General features: G+C 42.8%; 1 protein-coding gene across 2 annotated transcripts in view; it reads left to right on the forward strand.

Moving 5' to 3' along the window:
* The window catches only part of LOC119161592 (netrin receptor DCC), a 135,375-nt gene that overhangs the window by 35,249 nt on the left and 78,099 nt on the right, over window positions 1-22,027 (forward strand). For both annotated transcript variants that reach the window (XM_037414137.2, XM_075878944.1), the window contains exon 2: window positions 2,602-2,713. In XM_037414137.2, coding sequence (XP_037270034.2) covers window positions 2,602-2,713 — 112 coding nt within the window. The remainder of the gene's footprint in view (window positions 1-2,601; window positions 2,714-22,027) is intronic.

Raw genomic sequence — 22,027 nt, forward strand, 5'->3', positions numbered from 1 at the left:
TGGGACAACGCAGCATTAAGGCGCACAAATAAATGGCCTGTTCACTGAAATCGTGGGTGTCGTTTCATAAAGGTACACTGGTAAAGCATGTTACTCTCGGGTATGCTGCCTGCACAGTGCATGAAATGGTGAGGCAGGGGAAGGTGGTACCGAATGTCAGATAATGTGTGTGTGTGTGTGTGTGTGTGTGTGCGTGTGCGTGCGTGTGTGTGTGTGTGTGTGTGTGTGTGTGTTATATACACACACACGCAAGTATATAAAGTACAGCGATTCCTGCCCAGTGTTGCCATCGCTGAACGTCAGACATCCGCTAAAAAGAAATGAGAAATCCGCCAGATTCCGCTAGATTCTAAAACATATCCGCTAAATTTCCCGCTAGGGCCTATTTTATTCAAAAAACACTACAATTTCGTATGATAAATACCTTTATCATTCTCAAAAGCTCCCCAAAACTTCGAGAGCTGAAATAACATATTGCCGCGAATAGTCGTTCAAGGAGTCTAACTAGAACACTTGAGGCTTCAGTGCTGCGGTCGTCGTCATTGGTGAACCTCATCACAGATGAGGCTAAAAGTTATAAATGTTCCCACTGATAAAAAAAAACTGACAGGTCAACGAAAAACACATCGAGTTCTTCGTCGCCGCTGTTGTCGTCTGACACCATCTCCACAGGACCGCTGGTACTTGTTGAGGGACCAGACAGGTGACTTGGTTGCACATACGTTGCAGATGTCCCGATTGCACTAACAACTGCCGCGGGAAGTTCGTAATCAAAACAACTTTTCTGGTGTCGCTTCAATCCCGCTCTTACGACGAGGATGGCATTTGTTGTTTCAGGCTTCAGCTTGTTCCTCAGCTTGGATTTTACTATGTCGAGCTGACTAAATGTCCTCTCTACTTCGGCATTTGAATACGGCAGCACGAGCATCGACATGGCAAATCCGGCCAGCTCGGCGAACGGGTTTTCGCCGCAGGCGTCCTTATAGGAGTGAACTTCACACCAGAACGACTGCGTGGACGATATTTGCTTCCAGTCCAGGAGGGTGATTTTGCCCCACTGGTTTTGAATTTTTTCGATCGTTTCAGGGGGCACTGCCATTGCTTCCAGCAGAGGAATCAATGGCTCCTTCACGACGCACAAAGCGTTTTCGACCGATAAGAGTGATGTTTTCTGGAGAACTGTGATGTTGTCGGGAAGTCCGTTGTTCGTTGTTTATTACTTAATTGTTTGTTGTTCGTTGTTTATTACTCGTCCGTTGTTTATTACTTAGAAAGCGATCGCTGCTTTGAAACCTCACGGATTTGTTTGTCTGAGATAGGCGGAGCAAGTGAACAGGAGCCTCTGAAGTTAAACAATTTCCGCATTTTTAGAGAACACGGGAATGGTTTCTTGCAGGGCGATTTTGAATTGGTCCACTGCGTGAGGTATCCGACAGAAATCCGCTATGTACAAAAATGGCCCGTCAGAAAATCCGCTAGCCGCTAGACTGATTTTTTTCCCGTCGAAATAAAATAAAATCCGCCAGATTTAGCGGGAAATCCGCTAAATTGGCACCACTGTTCCTGCCTTTGCTATTCGGCTGATTCACAAAGACCCAAATATTGCATTCCTTTCAGCAAGCGTAGTAATAAAAGTTCATGCGCCCCTCCGTATTAACGACGACAACGGTTTAACGCGAATCTTTCTGGTGTGGGAGTTCGTGGCTCATTTCATTCAGTCTATGTCAGCCCCTGGCGCATTGTACAAGCACAGGCCACCAGTTTGTACGACGTGCGTTGTTCCATTTAACAATTACGCAACAACAGCACTAAGAGGTGTCCAAGTTGCACCAAAAAAAAAACAGCTCGCCAACGAGTACTTCTTTCCTACCATACGCGAGCACCGCAAGCGGTAATGCGCTTCGCATGCTGCCCCACTACGGCAGGAGCCGTAATGGCGGCCGTCATAGCAGACGACGCGGCTGTCCTCACCCTCAGCGGAGCGCGCGGGCATCAAGGCACCCTAATCGAGAGCACAATGCAGTGCCACCTGTTAAGCACGGTTCAAACTACTGTGGGTCGAGCAAAAGCTTTGCCTGGGGAACGCTCGCGTGCTCCTCTGGGCGAAATTAGTGGGCGAGCGCCTCGCTCCGTAAAATCGCTGGCTTGCTCAGGGTGCCGCGCATGTGCAATTTGTGTTCTGTTCATTCGATGGCGCTTGTTCTGTTCCCCTTATTCACTGGCACTCGTCAAGCGCTTGTCCTGTTTCCTTCTCTTGTTTTTTTCCCTTTTTCTGCGCTGCGCAATTATGGCTTCGCTGGCCCACTGAGCCGCTTAGCTATTACTCTCAATAACTCTTACGTTGCATCGCTCGTTCAAGTTTTTCCGAGTGTCTCCATGATTACCCGCATGACGCTGGTACAGTGAAACGCCCCGAAACATCCTTGGAGGGAGCCGGCCGTAACGTCTCCTATTTCGACCCTTGCAGCTCGCCAGCCACCCGCAAACATAACGATGCTATTTTTTAACCTTTTTAAAAGCTTTTCTCAGTGCTTTGTGCAATGGGCGAGAAGAGCCGACTCGAGTGTCATCCTATCGTTACGTCATTCCTACCTGCCGCAGGTGCCACCTTTCATCGGCTCTCTCTCGATCGAAGTTGGCCGCACCCAAACTCACCATGCGGCGAGACCGGCCTCTTGCGCTGAGTGGAGCAGCGGCCTGCGTTTTGCTCGAGGTGAGAACATGTCCGCGAGAGCCTCGACAAAGTCGTCTTTTTTTTTCGTACATACAATGGTTATTGGTGCCTCACCTACATGTGCAATGAAAAAACGCCCTCACATTGCATATACACTGACATGCATGGCATGTCCGTGAGAAATGAAATCTCAACCAAAATAGAAAAATGGAAATAAATAAATATATTAGAAGTTTGTAGCGAGCTCACTGCCAACTCCAACCGATTTCACATATACGATGATAGCATAAATGTTCCAAATCAAATATAGGTATACATTTTTCATGCGACATACTCGTACTCCTCGGCACTGTGAGCACTCACTTTTTTTGTAATTTGATAGACCAATGCAATGATGAGAGATCAACTTTAGGCAAGGATAGCACAGTATATATACGTTTTTTTTAATATGGAAACAATTGGGAATATACAAAATAGGTCCGCGTAACATATTCGTCAAGCAATCACTACATTTCTCAAGCAAGCCGTGTATGAGGGGGTAACACATTGATTCTATGAATATTCCAAAGTGTAGTCTGCCTAATTAAAATGCCTTGCGTTTCGAACCCATGAAATGACAAAAAGCAGCATAATTACTGCAAATACTTAATATATCTCTGAGTTGTCTTGTTTATGTTATTATGTACACTTTAGTGATTTGCTTGCGTTGGTGCACCTTTGGACACTATTGCCGTTTGGCACGAAGATCGCATGCTAAAAATGCTTGTAGTTGTACTGTTGAACACCCTGTGTTTCTGAGTGTTAGTTTTTTTATGTAACAGTAAGCCTACATCACTGTATACATCTTCTTTTTGGACCCAGGACTAGCCAATGGCTACGGGTCCAAGCAGCCTGATGATCTTTTGTATTGTATGGTTCAACAAATAAAAAATGATAAGAAAATAAAATACCCAGCAACCTTTGAGTTTTTCCAGAACTATGAAATTCGGACGGACGAAGGTTTTTGAAATAGAGAAATTGTAAATTTTAAACTGAAAATAAAGCTCAGAAGTCAGAAAACAACCCTGATATAAAAACTTCATGACTCATTCTCCGCCTTGCAGATTTATTTATTTGGAATCGCATGATTTGCGTCCATAATTGTAGCAAAAGTGCCGCTTTCGCGAATGATGTATTCATTGTCAATTTGTCTGACGCCGGCCAAACGGGATGGTGACTATTAAGGAGGGCTGGTCATCTAAAAGCTGTTAAGAATGGTTTACTTTTTGAATTCGGCATCTCTTTCTTTGACTTTTTTTTCGTTGCATTCCATTGTCCCCACTGTTTAATACTGATATCGTGTTTACACGAGACGAATAAGAAGTTTCTTTTTTTCAAGGTTCTTCATCCCAAAGACACAAGGCATCGGGCGTAGCTTTCTCCGTCTTCGCCGATGTGCCAGCACGAGCGCATCTAATGTCAGAGCACCGACCCGTAACACCCGCGACTTTCCGCTGCAATGACTCACTTGTTTCGGCCACACTGTTTTGTTTTCAGTTAAAACGTCCATTTACGATAGTTTACTTTGTCATTATTGGTTGGCTGTCATCTTGGTTACTGCTAGTTTTTATATTAACGTCGTGGTTGTCCTAGCTACTCTACAGATCTCTGTAAAACTCCACTATTTTCCCTATCCTATCCATATATTTAGTTACTTTGCCTTCCTTGTCCCTTAGTACATAGATCTGGTTTTTGCCTATCCCAAGTTTCCTCTTCCCCACTTTGACGATTCCTTCGTTCTTTAGAACGTGTTAAATTCTATTCATGTTATGCCTTCTTACATCGGATGTGTTACGCTTATTATTCAGCTTCAAAAGTTATGTCACTTCTATTAACGCGATAGGGTTAGAGAGCTTGTGTCGCAGAAAGTCCGCCATCAGCGTCGGCACCATTGGTTCTGAGCGAAAAATTAAAAAAGAAGCAAACAAATAATTGGCCCAAATCCACATGTTACACTGTGAATATCGTCGAAAGACGATAGTCTTGCATCTGGAGAGAGTGAACGAAACGTTTATTTGATGTTCTGCGCAAGAAAATTGGTGAATGGTATTCTGCAGGCGCTGCGTTAGAGTGCCTCGAGCGTGTGGCGAAGGCGAACGAGCGCAATAGGCACGTTTGACAGAAGTGCCATCTGTCAGTTATCTTCGAAAACGAAGGCGTGCAGCCCGCGGAGAAAGATGCGCGCTAGTCTCAGGGGTGATAAGGTGTAGAACGCAAAGCGACGGGCGGGTGCCACAACCATGACGTCGTAGCAAAGCATTGGAAACTTCCTTTTCAGCAATGCGTTGCACTGTCAGCGCAGCGCGATTAAACGCTACACTCTTTAGAGTAACTTGTGTGTGCCTCTTCTAGTATAAAGGCAGACATAGAAAACATCGAAGCGTTATTGTGGCACCTCAGATATGCGCAATAATCGATTTTTAATTGACAATCGCACAACTATGAACGCTAAACCTTGAGCAATATTGGTGGGCGCTGCGGATGGGGTTGGCCGTTGGACGCCGTTTGAGGTATCGTTAGGGCACACAAACCGACAGATGTTTAGACAGACAGACAGACCAAAGTTTTTTGGTCGAAGGTCCCCAAGAAAGACTATCGTCTAAAAAAAATTCGGACTCATTGAGGATCAAATACGGGCAGTTCGCGTGGCAAGCAGGTGTTCTACCACAAAGCCATGGTGTTACTTGCAGTTGCTACGGGAAAAAACACTACATAAATGTCATGTCGGGGAAGGAGTCTCCTTAACGCATTTGTTCGACAGGTGTCACGGCGAAAACGAGCCCATTCGGCAATTTGTAGGGGCATTTGAGAGGCCTTCAAACTATGTCGTAAAAGGCCGGGATAGTGCCCCCATCACCGCTAAAACGCACGGGAACTTTCAAACAGCTCTAAAAATAGACAACTAAGTACATCCAGCGGAAAACATATGCCTTTCTATGGGCATCGATCAAGCAAACAGCAAACGCTACATAATGTACTGTCATCTGCGAGGCATTGTGAGTAACTTTACGGCTCTTCAAGAAAATGCTGTTTCTACATACCACAACACATGAATAGACTTAGCTTTTCATTCTCACGACAGCATTAAAGAAGTGAAGTACTGCAGTTGCCATTTTACCGACCTAAGGCGATGCTTGTTGTGGTTGGCCGGAAGAGGTCCCCAGCAGATCAAGTTGAACGAATGCCAGATAACTAACGCGTGATGGACGGCAGAATGTGACCATTTACAAATACAAGTGTCACGCCTACGTGCAGTTCATAATACAGCATCATGTGAATATATCAGTGTACAAAATATTCATGAAGTTGTTTTAAAAGTGCTGTTAAATAGACCGAAATTTGTACCAATTTTTGTCAGTGGTAATTGAGGCTTCTGTGCTTGGACGTTTCTTAATGAGCTTTTTGTCTCCTGGGACAACTTGCCAGTGTCCTGTCTAACTACCATACCTCCAACTTCCCCTGTGCAACCCGTAGAAATAGTCGTCGGATTATCATACCTCGCGTTAACGCTAAGGCTGGTCTCTTCGATAGCAGCCGTGTACTAGACTCTGAATTCCTGTACTTTCCCTCTCAAAGCTAGCTCATTGGATTATTGCGTATCAGTTTCGGTCGTTCCTTCTTTAGGTCTAGCCGAATTCGATACCATACCATTCTTTGGTCAATGCATCGTACCTTGCCAAGCAATTTCATATCGTGCACAATGCGTGGGTGTGCACTCACTATAGAGTCCAACTCGTTCTTACTTTCGCCATTAGGGCTCCTCTATGACCACTTACAGTTCCCTCGTTTTCGCTAGAAGACATTCATTATGCGCCAAATATGGCGTTCTTCAAATTGTACTAATAACTCCCTTCTGGCATTTCCAGTGCCAATGCCATAATCTCCAAATGCCTGGTCTCAAGTCTGCTTCTTCCCCACTTTGGCATTTAGTTCACCCATCAGTATAGTATACTGTGTCTTTACTTTACTCATTGCTGATTCCACGTCTTCATAAAAGATTTCAACTAGCGCATCATCAAGAATTGATGTAGGGGCGTAGCCCTATGCTACCTTCATCTTGTATCTCTCATTAAGTTTAATTATTGCGATAGCACTTATAGGGACACTCTCGACTGGATTTTGCAGCCGGCATCGTTGTGGTGCGCCGTTTACGAATGGTGGTATATATATAAAAACGCAAGAAAGAAAAGAATCCATGCAAAAAGGCGCTTGCGTGCGGACTCGAACGCGAAGCGTCCACGTCGTGAATGCGAGGCGTTAACCACTGAGCCACCGAGGGGTACCTCCTTCCACGTTTAAACGGCAAACAATTTACATATACCTCTTACCGCTGTTGACGGTCATCTCGGGGGGACGGGGACTACCGTGTTTTCAGCATTACCAGGAAGATGGGGAAGTGAACGCGCGGCGGCTCTCATCTCTCAAGCGTACTTTGGCCCGTGCAGATTAGGGGAGTAGACGATCTCTTCCGCGACATTATCTCCCAGTGGCCAGGATTATACGTCTTGGCTGGCGTTGGGTGTGCATGGAACAATTTTTTTTGCAGTTACGGGGCGCACAAAGGTCACTGGAATCATTGCACAGCCTCCGTTTGCGAAAAGGGTACGTTTTTCAGACACAGCGAAGTAACAATTCAGACGCTTATTCGCGTTCATCTTTACCTGTGAGTGCGTTTTGTGCATCATTTGTGCGTGAGAAAGCGGAGCACGTTTTGATCTGCTTGCAATTATGAGCGTGACCTTCCAATTTGTTGCTATAGCGTTCATTGCTTTGCCTTTGCGGAAAAGCTGCGACTTTTTTATGATACCTACCACCTTTTCATTATAGGTGTATATTCATTTTTGTTACCAACTATATTTCTGTGGATAACGAACACCATGCCCAGTTCTCTCCTTTCAGCCAAGCCAAGATGGCAAAGAACGTGCTCATGCTATAGCACTGTATCAGCTTCATCTATCCTCCTAACCTCACTAAGCCCTATTACATACCATATATTAGCTCCTCGATTAGACGAAGTCAGAAAAGCCTTGGAGAGAATGCAAAGCGACAAAGCTGCTGGTGCGAAACAGGTAACAACAAATCTGCTGAAAGACAGAGGACCAATTGTGTAAAAAAAAAAAAAACTAGCTCCCTGCTCTCACCTTGTCCATTTTTGTTACACCTATGATTTTCCTTTCCATTGCTCCCTGCATCATCCTCAACGTAAGTTTTACCTTCTTTGTAACCCTCCAGGTTTCTACCCCGTAGGTAAGTACCGGTAAGGTGCAGCTGTTACATATCTGCCTACTATCCTCTTCAGATGTAGTCGCAATCTACCAGTCATGATTTGGCAATGCTTGCCGAATGTGCTCCCTGCCATACTTATTCTTCTAGTTTCTTCAATCTAGTGGTTCGGCTTCATGGTTACTACCTGCCCTAAGTAGACGTACTCATTTACAACTTTCACTGCACTGCTACCGGTCCGATTGATTGATTGATTGATTGATTGATTGATATGTGGGGTTTAACCTCCCAAAACCACCATATGATTGCGAGACGCCGTAGTGAAGGGCGCAGGAAATTTCGACCACCTGGGGTTCTTTAACGGGATCCCAAATCTCAGCACACGGGCCTGTGACATTTCCGCCTCCACCGGAAATCAGCCACCGCAGCCGGGATTTGAACCCACGACCTGCGGGTCAGCAGCCGAGTACTTTAGCCACTAAACCACCGCGGCGGGGCCTGCTGCCTTGGTTCGAAGCGCTGTTCTCTTCATAGGTTGTTGTACATTACTTTCGTTTTGTGCAGATTAATTTTCAGTTTCAGTTTCAGTTTCAGTTTTATTGAGCATTTTCTTCACAGAGTTGCGAAAAAGAAAACGCAAGGATAGGAGCAAAAAGCTGCTATATTAGCAGCTTGACGAGGCTCCTACCCCTTTTCACTTGGCATTACAAAATCAGCAGAGCACAAAACATGAAAAAACAATTTGACGTCGATTTTCAAAACTTCAATAAATTAGGAAATAAAAAGAAAATGCATCAAAATTACATCAGTTACAGGTTTACATAAAATAAGCAAACCACATAGAGAGAAAAACAACAAAAAACAAAAGAAAACAGCGTGCGGCCAATCTTGAAACAATGCACACGTTGCTAAACGGCTACCAAAGTATTACAAAATGATTATACAACGTTTACAACACTGGGTATGCGAAAAGCACGAGTTTTAATGCACAAGGGAAACACTGACGAGTGAAATGTTGTATGTTTTACTCGTAAAAAAAGCAACGAAAAAAAATGTCAAAGAAAGCAAACATTATACGATGCCATGTTACACAAGCACTATTATAGGGTGTTTCTTTTACATATAGTACTGTAGCCGGACAACTAGAAGATGCTAAAACTACACGGCGCCATTTTGGATGAGAAGGTTCTTAAGTTGTTTTTTATGTATATTAAAGATGTCGATGTTTTTATTTTCAAACAAGTTAAAACAAGCTGGAATACAGTGTTCAAGTCTTCTCAAACCGTGATTAGTTCGCGAATAAGGAACAAACCAGGAAGGCCTTTTCCGAATGTCATAATAGGATTGTGTATTTTCCCTGAGGTTACACAGTTTAAGAAAACAAGCATTGTTTGATAGCAAGCTTTGTTTGTATTTCATAATAAGGTTGAAACTGTGTATGTGATCGATCGGTAAAATCTTATATTCTCTGAATAAATGACTTGTATGTGCGTCGTATGGTACGTTTGCAATATGACGAATCGCTTTTTTCTGCAGTAAAAATATTTTGTTCCGATTTGCTTTAGATGTATCTGCCCACACTAGACTACAATAGTTTATGTGAGATGAAAACAACGTATTATAGAGTAAATGTTTAATGTTTGCTGGAAGTATCTGTCGAAGTTTAGAGAGAGCACCACACGTCCTAGCTATATTTCTAGTTACTTTATTAACGTGTTCATCCCAATTAAGATTTTCATTAAAAATTACTCCTAAGGATGAAACTTCTTTGACAACCTCAATTTTTTCGGGCCCGAGATATATATCCAAACCACGACAGACAGCCTTCTGAACCGGTGCGAATACCACAGCTTTGGATTTTTTTGTGTTGATCGTTAAATAATTTGCAGTACTCCAAATGAAGATGTCGTTAAGAATGTTGTTGGCTGAGTCTGCAAGCTTACCTAAATCATTACCATGAAAGAATATACTAGTGTCATCTGCATAAATTATAAAGTCCACATATTTGCTGACACTTGTTATGTCATTTATATAAATATTAAACAGTAGGGGCCCTAATATGCTGCCCTGAGGTACACCTGACGTTATGGTTAGTAGGGAGGATTGGCTGTCATTTATAACTACAGATTGCTTTCTTTGTGATAAATAAGATTTCAGAAAGTGAAGTGGGGTTCCCCGAAAACCATAATGACGCAATTTTGCATAGAGTACTTCGTGGTTGATTCTATCGAACGCTTTGGAATAGTCAATAAAAACACCCAATGTTAACAGTTTCTTTTCAAATGAGTTAAGTATGAGTTCTTTTTGTGTGAGGAGAGCCAGTTCCGTGGACATGCCCCGTCGGAAGCCAAATTGATGCGGTGATAATATAGAGTACTTTTCACAAAAAGACATGACACGTTGATATATTATTTTCTCTAGCCCTTTAGATATAACAGGAAGTATCGAGATCGGACGATAATTAGAAAAAATATTTCGGTCACCAGATTTGTATAAGACACTAACTCTCGCATGCTTCATTTTTTCTGGGAAAACTCCCGTGGATAAGCAGATATTAAACAGATGGGTAAGAACAGGTAACAAAACATCAAGTGCTGCTTTAATAGGTCTAATTTGTAGGTCATCTATGTCCCGAGCAGTAGTGTTCTTTAGTGACATAAATACAGACAGTACTTCTTCAGGAGTTGTGTTTAAAAAATATGCAGTGCTCATGTCACTCTACTCTCCTTGTTTTAACACCTGTCACTCTACTCTCCTTGTTTAAATCAGTAATAATGGATTGCGATTCATCCCCTGCGTTAAAAACGCAATGCCATCAGTGAAGCACAGGTAACTAAGGTACCCTCCATTAACTCATATATATCACTCCTCCCAATCTAAGCTTCTGAAGGCCTTTATACTCGTTCAGATCAACAACTCGCTGTGGTGGCTTAGCGCCTAAAGTGCTGCTCTAAGCCGATCATGGTGCAGTGTTTTTGGTGCTCGGCAGCTAACCGTAAAGACGCAGGCTCGAATCCGGTCACACATGTCGCATTTCCATGCAAGAAAAATACTCGCATACTAAGATTTAGGTGCACCAGCCATGCTGGTCTAGTGGTTGTGCTGCTCGACGGCTGAACTACAGGCGCCGGAATCAAATCCGTCTCATCAGCCGCATTTTCGACGGAGGCGGAAATACATAAGACCCGTTTTCTTATATATTGGTGCGCGTTAAAGAATACCCGCCCTCCACTACGACATCCATAATAATCATATCGGTATTTTAGGATGCTTAACCTTATTTAACACTTTACCATTTAAAACATTTAGTTTACCTTAAATTTTTAACATTCATAACAATAAACAAATATAACGGATTTTAATTATTACTAGCTTTAGCTGAACATTATAGAAAGCTATGTGAGTTTCTTCGGAGCGCTCTAGTACGGCACGCCTCATATTCATATCGGGGGATCGGCACGTCATACTCACAAAATTCTTCATTATTTTTCAAGTCGCTACACAGCTATGTAAGGGGGCGCGGGTTCAAGTGCCGGCCACGGTGACTACATATATATTTTTGTGAAATGCAACAAACACCCGCTTGCTATGGTATGGGTGCACGTTAATGACACCGTGGCCTAAAACGTCACGCCTCGGTACGTTGTGCTTCAGTTGTGGCACTAAAAACACCATATATCTCATTTTTTCAGATCATCTTACTGGTCTAGTAATGGGGGAAACGCAATAATTGCATAGTTTTCAAGGACAAATGTTAGCTGCTGATCATGGCCTTGAGAAGCCTGTCGCTTGCTCTCGAACATATTAATCTGTCTAAATCTTTCACTATAAAAATTCTTGCCTTTTCTGAATACTCTAATCAGATACAGAGTTCTTATGTTTACCCATAAAATGTCAATTTTATGGCCTGAAACATTAAAAATTGCTGCTTTAAAGGAAGTTTTAACGAGTGCAGTTAAAAAATTATTCATTACCGTGCTTCCTTTGCCTCTGCTACACATCCTGGTCAGTATATAATAAAACTTCTGTTCGTGCGCTGCTGTATCTTTATTTTTTAAGAGCTCACCTCACATGACGGCGTGAAAAAGGAAATGTTCAAACGTTCACATTTGCTTGATGTTTTCTATTCCTTTTGGACGGCACGCTCTTATTGACACGTGCACTTATACAACTCAAACATCCGGGATAATGATATTATTAGTCCTCATAATTGCTTTTTCCCCTGCTATCAGTCTTTGCTGGATGCTATGGGCTGAGAGGCTTTGTTGGCTGCTATGGGCTGAAAGAGAGGGAAAAGAGGGGGAAGAGGGAGTGATGTATTTCAATTGCTACCAGCACTGCTGGTATATTCATCTATAAACTAAATTTTTTTCGTGGATTGCTGAAGAACTAGCATATATTCAAACACCACAATCACGACACGAAATGATAAATTAAAATTAAGTAAATAGATGTTTAGGAGATGGCAAGGAAACTAAACATAACGCAGTCCATACAAATAACAAGAAAAACAAGAAAATACTCTCTCGCTACTATTATTCTCTCATGTGAAAGGTATTACGTGAAATCCTGGTGCGTAGGCGGTGCTTATCGTGCTTGAAAGCGTTTATAGTGCATGGTTCGTCAGTTGGACGTCAATAAATTGTGGTGCACGCATCCTGATTGCTGAAGGCCTTGAAAAATAATTTATTTGTTATACGGTATAAGACCTTCGTCCAAATCTATTACTTTCAGACATGGAAGAGAGAGAAAGAGCTACAATAGTCTATACTGTTTTAGAAATATAAAAAGTGAAAGCTTTGCCACAAAGGCGAAGAAATGAACGCGAAAGCAACAATTTGAAAGGTCACACGCAGAATGATTAGCAGATCGAAACGTGCGCCGCATTTCTCGTGCACAAATTACGCAAGAAACGTAATCCCAGCTACAGATGCACGCGAATAAGCGTCTTATTTTTTACTTCGCTGAGTCTGAAAGGGCGTGCTTTTTGCGAACGGAGACTGCAATGATTGCTGTGACCTTTGTGCGCCCGGTAACTACAGCAAAATTGCTCCACGTGAAGCCCTAGGCCAGCCAAGGCGTACGACCCTCCCCTCGTCACCACTGCAATATAAGGGCGCGCGAGGGAGCGTAGCTCCCCTTCTCTCAGCCGGGAAAAGTTCGCGTAGGAGATCAGAGCGGGTGGCGTTGCGTGATGTGGTGACGTTCGCTCATTGCGCCATTTTTCTGGTTATGCTGAAAACACAGCTGCAGTGTGGCAGATATAAATAGCTTGCCGTTGGAACGGTGAAGACCGTTCTCCGGGGTGGCTCGGTGGTTAACGCCTCGCTTTCGCGACGTGGAGGTCTCACGTTTGATTCCGCGTGCAAGAGTTCTTTTTTTCTGGATTTTTTCTTCATTCGTTTTCACATATACAGATACGTATACATATACGGTGCATGACAACGACGCCGACGCCGGCGGCAAAATATAGCTAAGTGTGTCTATATAATTGCTATCGCAATAAAAGAACACGATCCTATCAACACAAACAAGAAGCTGCGTGATATTTAGTAGCTCTTTGCATAGCATGCAAGTAGCTGTATACATATGATGCTTGTAAAACACACTTTTAAAGACGATAGTCTTTCATGGGGACACTGGACGCAAAAATTTGTCTGTGTCTCTTTACATTTGTCTGTGCACCCTTACCGGTACCGAGTACTGTAAACGGCACCGCACAATACCCCAAATGGCCGACACCATCTGCCGCGCCCACCAATATTCCTCAAGAGTCAGCATTCATACTTGTGCGATTGTCAATTAAAAAGCAATAATTGCGCATACTTGAGACACCATAAGAACACGTATATATTCTGTATGTGCGTCTTTTACTATAAAAAGCATACCTATGTAATTCTAAGGACCGTAGCGTTTATCATGCTGCGCTGACCATACAGCACTTGCTCGAAAAGGCGAGTGTTTTCAACGCTTTACTAAGACGACATGGTGGTGACACCTACCCGTCACCTCGCATTCTACTCCTTATCACCTCTGAGATGGGCGCGCACGCCCGTCTCAGACACACGCGTTTTGTTTTCCAAAATAACTGCCAGGTAATGCTCATGTCTCACGTGTGACGTGACTTGATGTGCTCGTTCTCCTTCGCTGCACGCTCTAGGCACTCTAATGCAGGGCCCCCAGAATACCATTCACCAATTTTCTTGCGCCGATCATCAAATTAACGATTTGTTCACTCTCTTTAGATGCAAGATTATCGCTTCCGACGACATTTGCAGTGTGACATGCAGAAACGGGGCCAATTTTTTATATATTCTTTTCTTAGGTAATTCCCAGGTATTTTTTAATCGAACATATAACTAGCTTTTGGCTACAGGTCCGACAAGTGTTGACCTGTGTGTATAATTTGAAGTAAGCATAACATTTTTTAACACTCACAGTGATTTACTCTTGCATCTTAAGAGGGGGGGGGGCACTTTGAAAAACACAGCAGAAAGAATATTTAGTACGATGTGAATCCGGACCCACGGTGGTTGCAAGCATCAATTGGAGCCTTCTTTCGGTTCTTATGAGCCTCCTCTTGTAGCGTGTAATGGGTTACGCCATTTGGTTATGAGATGAGGAATAAACTACTGAGTCTGATGGCCTCTGTTGAATGGCCCTAGTTATATATGAAGTGCGTGGTCATCCTCTGGTGATTTAGAAAACAGCCAATTTGGTATTTTATGACATTGCGAGAATGGACGTTACGAAGCGAGGAATATTTTTTTCTTTTTCTTCATACTTTGAAGACGTCCTCGACATGGCGGTCATTATTTTTATGAAAGTGCAATGCTTCAGGCTTGTGTACATTGATTTAGCTGCGCGTTAAAAAACGTCAGATGGTCAAAATTTCTAGAGCTTTCCACAACGGCGTTTCACGCAACCATATGATTCTAGGAGGTAAAAACCTTATAAGTATTGTCATTACAATTAATAGAAGAGAAATAATTGTGTAAAATGATGCAAATATCACAATTTTTAATGTTATTGAAAATAGTATAACGCTAAATGTACGCCGCGTTCTAAAATAAATAGCATTAAGGTTCTAACACGTCAGACACTAAGTCGAATTACAGCGCTGGCAACGTTGCCGCCACATGAAGTTAACTTTGCAGCTTTTAGGAGTTATGTTGCGAAATATGGCAAGCGTGTTCCAGATGCTTTCGCTGAATTCTCGGCAAAAACGCACCAACGCTAAGCTTTGTTCTTTGCCTTTCCCTCGATCCCCCCCCCCCCCTATAAATCTTTAGACATCAGTCCTTGCAGATGCCAGACTACCGAAGACAGCCAAAAATCAGAAATATTCACAACTAATGCTTCCTTAATTGTCCCTTCCCAACTGTCTAGAAATTAAGGCGTTTTTCTTGAATCTTTCGCTCATCGTTTCATCTTTTGCCACTAACGTCTACGCGATGTCATGACAGCGCTTTCCCGAGCAGGACCGCGCAATAAGCAAGTTCAGTGTGTCGAGTTAACGGAAGTGGACGAGCTGCCAAGTGATAGGTGCAATGGTATTAAGTGTGATCAATCATCGTGTGATCGATCGACCGTAGTGCCGGTGTCATGGTAGCAAGACAGCGCAACCTTGTGGAGGTTCTCAGAGCGAGTGGCGTTCGGGACGAAAATTCCGCACCCTTGTAGTACATCTCAAACTGCTCGCGCGAGCTTGCCTGATGTCGCTGTTGCAACATTCTATCCTTATATTTATTTGGAATGGGTAAGCGCAATGCTTATCTCTTCTATCCGTTACCCGCTTTCGCATTTGCTTATGTGAAAACGCCCTGGTGGGTAGACCAGCACAAGTGTGACGATCCACGCACTGGTTGAAGCAATACAGCGTTTGGAATTCGTTCGTACGTATACGCCACCCTCCGCTCGATCATCTTGAGTTGGTATTATTGTCGGGATTAGTCACGTATTGGTAGCGATGACATGGGCCCGTAACATGCACTGTTCTCATGGATAAGAGACATCGTCAATAATCCCCATAAGGAAGCTAGCGCGGGCATCCCTGTCTTGTATACATGACACCTGCAACTGCGACTGCAAGGCAACAATAGGAACGTGGTGTGAATATTTCGTCTGGTGTGATGTCCACCGATGCTAGTATAGCGCAAACTTCAGAGACGAGGCATGAAAGCACATGTGTGTGTCGTTTTCTTTCGTCTTTCGTATCTGAAGTTCGCGCTATATGTAGCACCGAATGATAGGAACTACTATATGTACAATCATGGACTTATTATAGCTGTACCACATTTATAACCCTTTTTCAATATTTGACAGTATTTCCCGAACCACTGTCTGTGATTCCGCATTCGTATTTTTTTTCATACACTCCCACCCAAGCCGTTCGTATAGTCTATGTTTTTACCAAATGTTAAATCGGACGATTAAGAGCCGTGATACGTGATTTGTTACCTGTAACCGCCCATCTCATAGAGTTTCACTTATGTCTATAAAATCAGCTAGCAGGAGCCAACCATTGGTCTGACTGTTCACAAACGACACAGCTACTAACAATTACTGTCATAGTGAGCTGAGCCCCCCCCCCCCCCCCCCCCTTACCCTTTCGGCGTCACTGTTGGCTGCACGCTAGGCAAACGAACAATTAAGACAAAATATTCCTTTCACCACAGTGATAACTCAATTATGTTTTTACGAGGGAATGTTAAAATATAGTAAAATTTCTCAGACATTTTTCTGTGAGGATTTGTCTTGTAGGCTCTTTGTGGTGCGCAGTATTAAGACGATCGAGACCAGGGACTGCTTCGAGCGATTACGGTTCATTAGAAGAAGTGAAGTAACACGCCCACGCTCCAGGAAGCAGTCTTGTTTCTTCTTCTGGCGTTCGATGATGATATTTTATAGGCTTCCGTCTGCCCAAGTTGCAATAGGATAAGCTCTTACGGGCTATTCGAAACAACCCTTCTTAGGGTATATGTGGTTCACAGATATTCTTAGTTCTTTTTTGCTTGCGCGAAGGAGACAAGCTCTTGTTATTCCGTCTCACCCAAGGTAGAATTTTTCAATCCGGCACATTTTCCAAAATATTCTTGAAGCCTTGTCCTCAACCAACACCATGTCACCCTGTGAAAGTGGTTTTGCTTGCTGCGTCTTCGCTTTGACCGCAGCTCCTATTTCCATGATGTATTCTCGATGCCATCTCTTCCACCAAGTTCGCATGAGTTTGAATCTGCTTCGACATGCGTCTTCAAAGTCACCAGTGTACAGTGTTGCTTGTCCGTCTTGAAGCTGTCGCCGTCCGCCTATGATTTCTGCCGGTGTTAGTGGCGTTGGCTCGTTAAGTTCTCCATACACGTAAGTCAATGGTGGATTGTTGAGTGCTTCTTCAGCTTCTGCTACAATGGTGCGTAGCTCCCCTACCGAAGCTGTACTTTTCGATATTATCTTTTGCTTCTACGTCTTCAGGTTTCTTTAAAGGCGCTCGTAAAATCCTTCCTACCACGGGGCACACTCACCTATCGTTTTGCACTGAATTCGTTGGTCACTGCAGTGCTCCTTTAAGACCTCGTGTTTAATATTTTCTAGCATTCTGTTGTTTTACTCTTCAGCTCATAAATGTTTTGCAGTTGTCTGAGTAGATAACTGCAGGCATTTCCCGTCGAGCTGTAAATCGTCGGAATGCTTGCAGAAAACTTCACAATGACAAATCATGGGTAACTTCCAAGTGTACTTCTCTCGTTACCGTGCAGGTGAATATCAGTACCTATTGTTTCACAATCTGGTAATTGTCCTTTGCGTAAAGAGGTCCTGGGAAGTGAACTGCCGTGACTTTGAATGGTCGGGAATGGAGGCATGTTATGAGTGGCCAGCCTCCAGTTATGCCTCTTGCAGACGACACATCTGCTCAGAACTCTTTTCACTGCTTGTCTACCCTGCAATATCCAGAACTTAGTTCGAAGTTCCGCCAGCGTCACTTGAACTGATCTTTGTGATACTGTTTTATGCACGTGACGTATTAGAAGTTCCGTGAAATGCCCGTCTTTTAGAATTACTATCACGTGCCTGCTGAATTTTCGGCTGCGTTGCAATCGTCTCTTCTATCTGATGATTCCATCGTCATCAAGGTAGGCTTCGTGTCCATTGATTTCAAATGATGAGCACTTGAATGAGCCTCACCCTTTGACTGTCTCAGTGATACTTGAGTCTGTCTTATCCAATACTTCCCTGCATTTGTTACCTCTTTTCCTGTCAACTGCACATTGTGATTTTCTCTTCTTGGGTTATCAATGAATCTGAACACCCATGCTGTCACTCTTACAAGCCATCCGTAAGATGAATACCTTTCGATTTGTAAGATTGGTTCAATTTCGGCTCTTCCCATGCATTGGTGACATTGTGTTTTATGCTGATCTTCCACGTCTGTATTCGTGCGAATCATGCTTGCGGTGTTCTTTTCCAGTGATGTTATGCATTCGGGACCGTTCCATCATAACTCAACTTTGAGTTTATCAACGCCTTTGCGATTAGTCCTCGTGTAAGTAGGCCAGCAGGATTGTCGTCGCTTTGAACAAATGACCAGCTTGCTTGAAATGTTTTTTTTTTCAGGTTTCTGCGATTCTGTTGGTAACAAACGAGTACCTTTTGCTTGTTCCCTTGATCCAGTGAAGCACACTCATCAAGTCCGTCCAGCAGTATATTTCCTGAAATCTTTTGTTGAAGTGACCTTTGATGTAGTTGCATAATCTTGATGTGGCCATCAGTTCGAGTCACGCCTATGTCAACTCCTTAATTGGAGCTACGTGGCTTTTCGCTGTTACCAGTCTTGATTCTTTGCTTTCATCGTGGTATTTTGCTATTTTGTATGCTGCCACTCCGTATGCCCATGGGCTCACGTTGGCAAAAACATGCAGCTTGTATGCTTGTACTGGTTGGTTTTTGCTCGCGTAGCATCTGATGATTTCTAGAACTTTAAAGTCTTCTGCTTCAGACATTAGGTTCCTCTATTTGTTGCATTTTTCTTTAGGGAGCTGGTCGTCACGTGTGACGTTCGTTTTCCACAGTCTCTGCAGTCTTATTTTTGCGCGTGCTGTAAACGGTTGCAATAAACCGAGCAGGTCAAATATCTTCGCTGTAGCTTGTAACATGGCCATTTTTGTCAAGTACGTTGTATCTGTTAATAATTAACACTTTCCAACTAGGAAGAAAATCATGTCCCTAGGATGTTTTCATATCAAGCCCAGAAGCAATGTACATCCTTTAGATCGAATCTCCGTGTGAGAATCGGCGCTTTCGTTTTCATCTATTAATTTCTTTATTCGCTCTTCATTGGAGGTCCCTTTTCTCAAATTTATCGCTGCCACTCTGAACACTTGCTTTGCCTATTTGTACAACTTGACTGCCTCATAGAAGTTCCTGCTCCCTGAATGACGTCATCCACGTAGATTGCTTTCTGCAGTGTCCTTGTCGTATCAGGTAACCAGTCTTTCACTTGTTTCAAATGGTGCCTCATTTTAGCTGCCAGGATAAACGTGCTTGGTGTTGTTTCGAGCGTTATTTTTGTCATGCGCCATGTTTGCACTTCATTCATTACCCTTCCCTGAGCGTCATGCTTCCACCCAGAAATCTCATTGCATCTCTACCCTCTTCGTGTAAAGAGATTTGTAGAAATGCCTTTTCAAAATATCCTACTAATGCCACCTTTATTTACGGAAATGAATGAGCAGCTATAGCATGTCCTCATTCAAATTGGGTTCTGCCTCTAGGTTATCCTTTTTAGAATTGAACTGCACCGATAAATTTGGTGGAATCACTCTTTTCAATACTCGTAACAACATCGACTCATAGCACTTCGTTTCCACTTTTAGTGACTTGAGTTTCAATATATTAACTTGAACTCTCTGTAGAAGCCCATTTGTGTCATCGGTATCTTGCGCAGACCTTACTTTCTGCAAACTTAAGAGCTCATTCATGTGCATCTCAAATGAATGTTCGAGATTTCCAAACGTATGATTTTCAAGATTTCCAAGCATATTAAAAAGCACTATAAAGTGTGAGGGCGTCAATGAAGTTCTTTCTGTCTTTGTATATCGCGGCTGACGAGTCAGTTAGGTTTGCCCCCCAACTCGTGAAACAGTTCGTACGCCATCGATCACCATACATTTGATCTAGCTAACGCTGCAGATATCATGTAGTTGATATTCTGAAATCACTAGTTGTAATTGTAAAGTAAATGTGAAGAAATGATGATGATCAGTAGGTTTTAACGTCCCAAAACCACCATAAGATTATGAGAGACACCATAGTGGAGGGCTCCGAAAATTTTGACCACCTGGGCTTCTTTAACGTGCACCCAAATCTGAGTACACGGGCCAACAACATTTTCGCCTACATCAAAAATGCAGCCACCAAAGCCGGGGTTCGATCCCGTGACCCGCGGGTCAGCATACGAGTACCTTAGTCATTAGACCACAGCGGCGAGGCAATGCGAAGAAAGGAAAGGGGACCTAAAGCAAACTTGCCGCTGCCAGAGAGCGAACTTGCGATCTTCAAATAACGCATCCTCTGCTTCATCAACTGAGCTACAGTAGTGGTCATCTCCCCGTCCACTTTTATGAGGCATATATGTGAATGTGCAGTGTCAGTGAGCACCGCTAGCAGCCAGATGGTGTGAGTGAACACTCTTTTCCTGCCTATTGGCGTCACGTAGAACGTGATCCTATTGCACGTTACAAAAGAGAAATGAGCCCTTCAATTTCCCCTTTTTTTACTTCATTCATAGCGAGGGTCTCACTCTGGTATACTTGATGCATCCAGGTAGTATGCGAGATATTATTCGTCGGCTGTCACCTCCTAATAAGATCAAGTGCTTCGTGACGTGTTCCACATTCTCTGTAATCGCTAGTAGCAGCGCTGACTATCTATCTATCTATCTATCTATCTATCTATCTATCTATCTATCTATCTATCTATCTATCTATCTATCTATCTATCTATCTATCTATCTATCTATCTATCTATCTATCTATCTATCTATCTATCTATCTATCTATCTATCTATCTATCTATCTATCTATCTATCTATCTATCTGCCTGTCTGTCTGTCTGTCTGTCTGTCTGTCTGTCTGTCTGTCTGTCTGTCTGTCTGTCTGTCTGTCTGTCTGTCTGTCTGTCTGTCTGTCTGTCTGTCTGTCTGTCTGTCTGTCTGTCTTCACATGTATATCCCGTAAGAGTGAACGTCGCTGTAGCTAAGTTGGTAGAGTATTGAAAGCGTTTTTCCAAAGTCATCTGGTCGCTGCCAGCGGCAAGTTATCTTCTTGTCTACTTTTCGATCTTCACACATAATAGTTATCTTTTTTTTTCTATTTTTCTATCTTCCCACATACAAGTTAAATTTTTGTCGACTTTTCTATCTTGACACATAGAAGTTATCTTTTTGTCTACTTTTCTATCTTGATATATGCAAGTTTTCTTTTTGTCTAATTTTCTATCTTGAAACATACAAGTTATCTTTTTGTCTACTGTTCTATCTTGACACACACAAGTTATCTTTTTGTCTACTTTTCTGTCTTGACATATGCAAGTTTTCTTTTTCTGTACTTTTCTATCTACATATATACAAGTTATCTTTCTGCCTACTTTTCTATCTTCACATATAAAAGTTATCTTTTTGTCTACTTTTCTACTTTTACATATAGAAGTTATCTTTTTGTCTATTTTTCTATCCTCGCATATACGTTACAATTACTACTAGTAACACCTTGTACACTTTTCTTGGCATTAATGCCTCTTGTTCTCATTATTCTCTTTGCTTATCTATATGGCGTCTTCCTATGTTTATTATTCTTATCCCGACACAATGCGATGGTAACAGGCAAAAGTGAAAAACAGCATAGCGAAATGGCTTCAGGTTTTGGCAGACCTTTCAAATCAACGCAACTTCCATTTTCGTTTCCTGTTGTGCCAAATGGCCGAGTTCAGTAATAAGAGCAGCGTGTCAAACGCCCACAAAGTTAGGGTTATAATTCATAAATTAAAAGTAACAATGTGAAACTAGTATAAAAAGGCACTGTTTGCTCCACCATTTTT

Source organism: Rhipicephalus microplus, chromosome X (genome assembly GCF_043290135.1).
Source record: "Rhipicephalus microplus isolate Deutch F79 chromosome X, USDA_Rmic, whole genome shotgun sequence".
NCBI classification, from domain to species: Eukaryota; Metazoa; Arthropoda; class Arachnida; order Ixodida; family Ixodidae; genus Rhipicephalus; species Rhipicephalus microplus.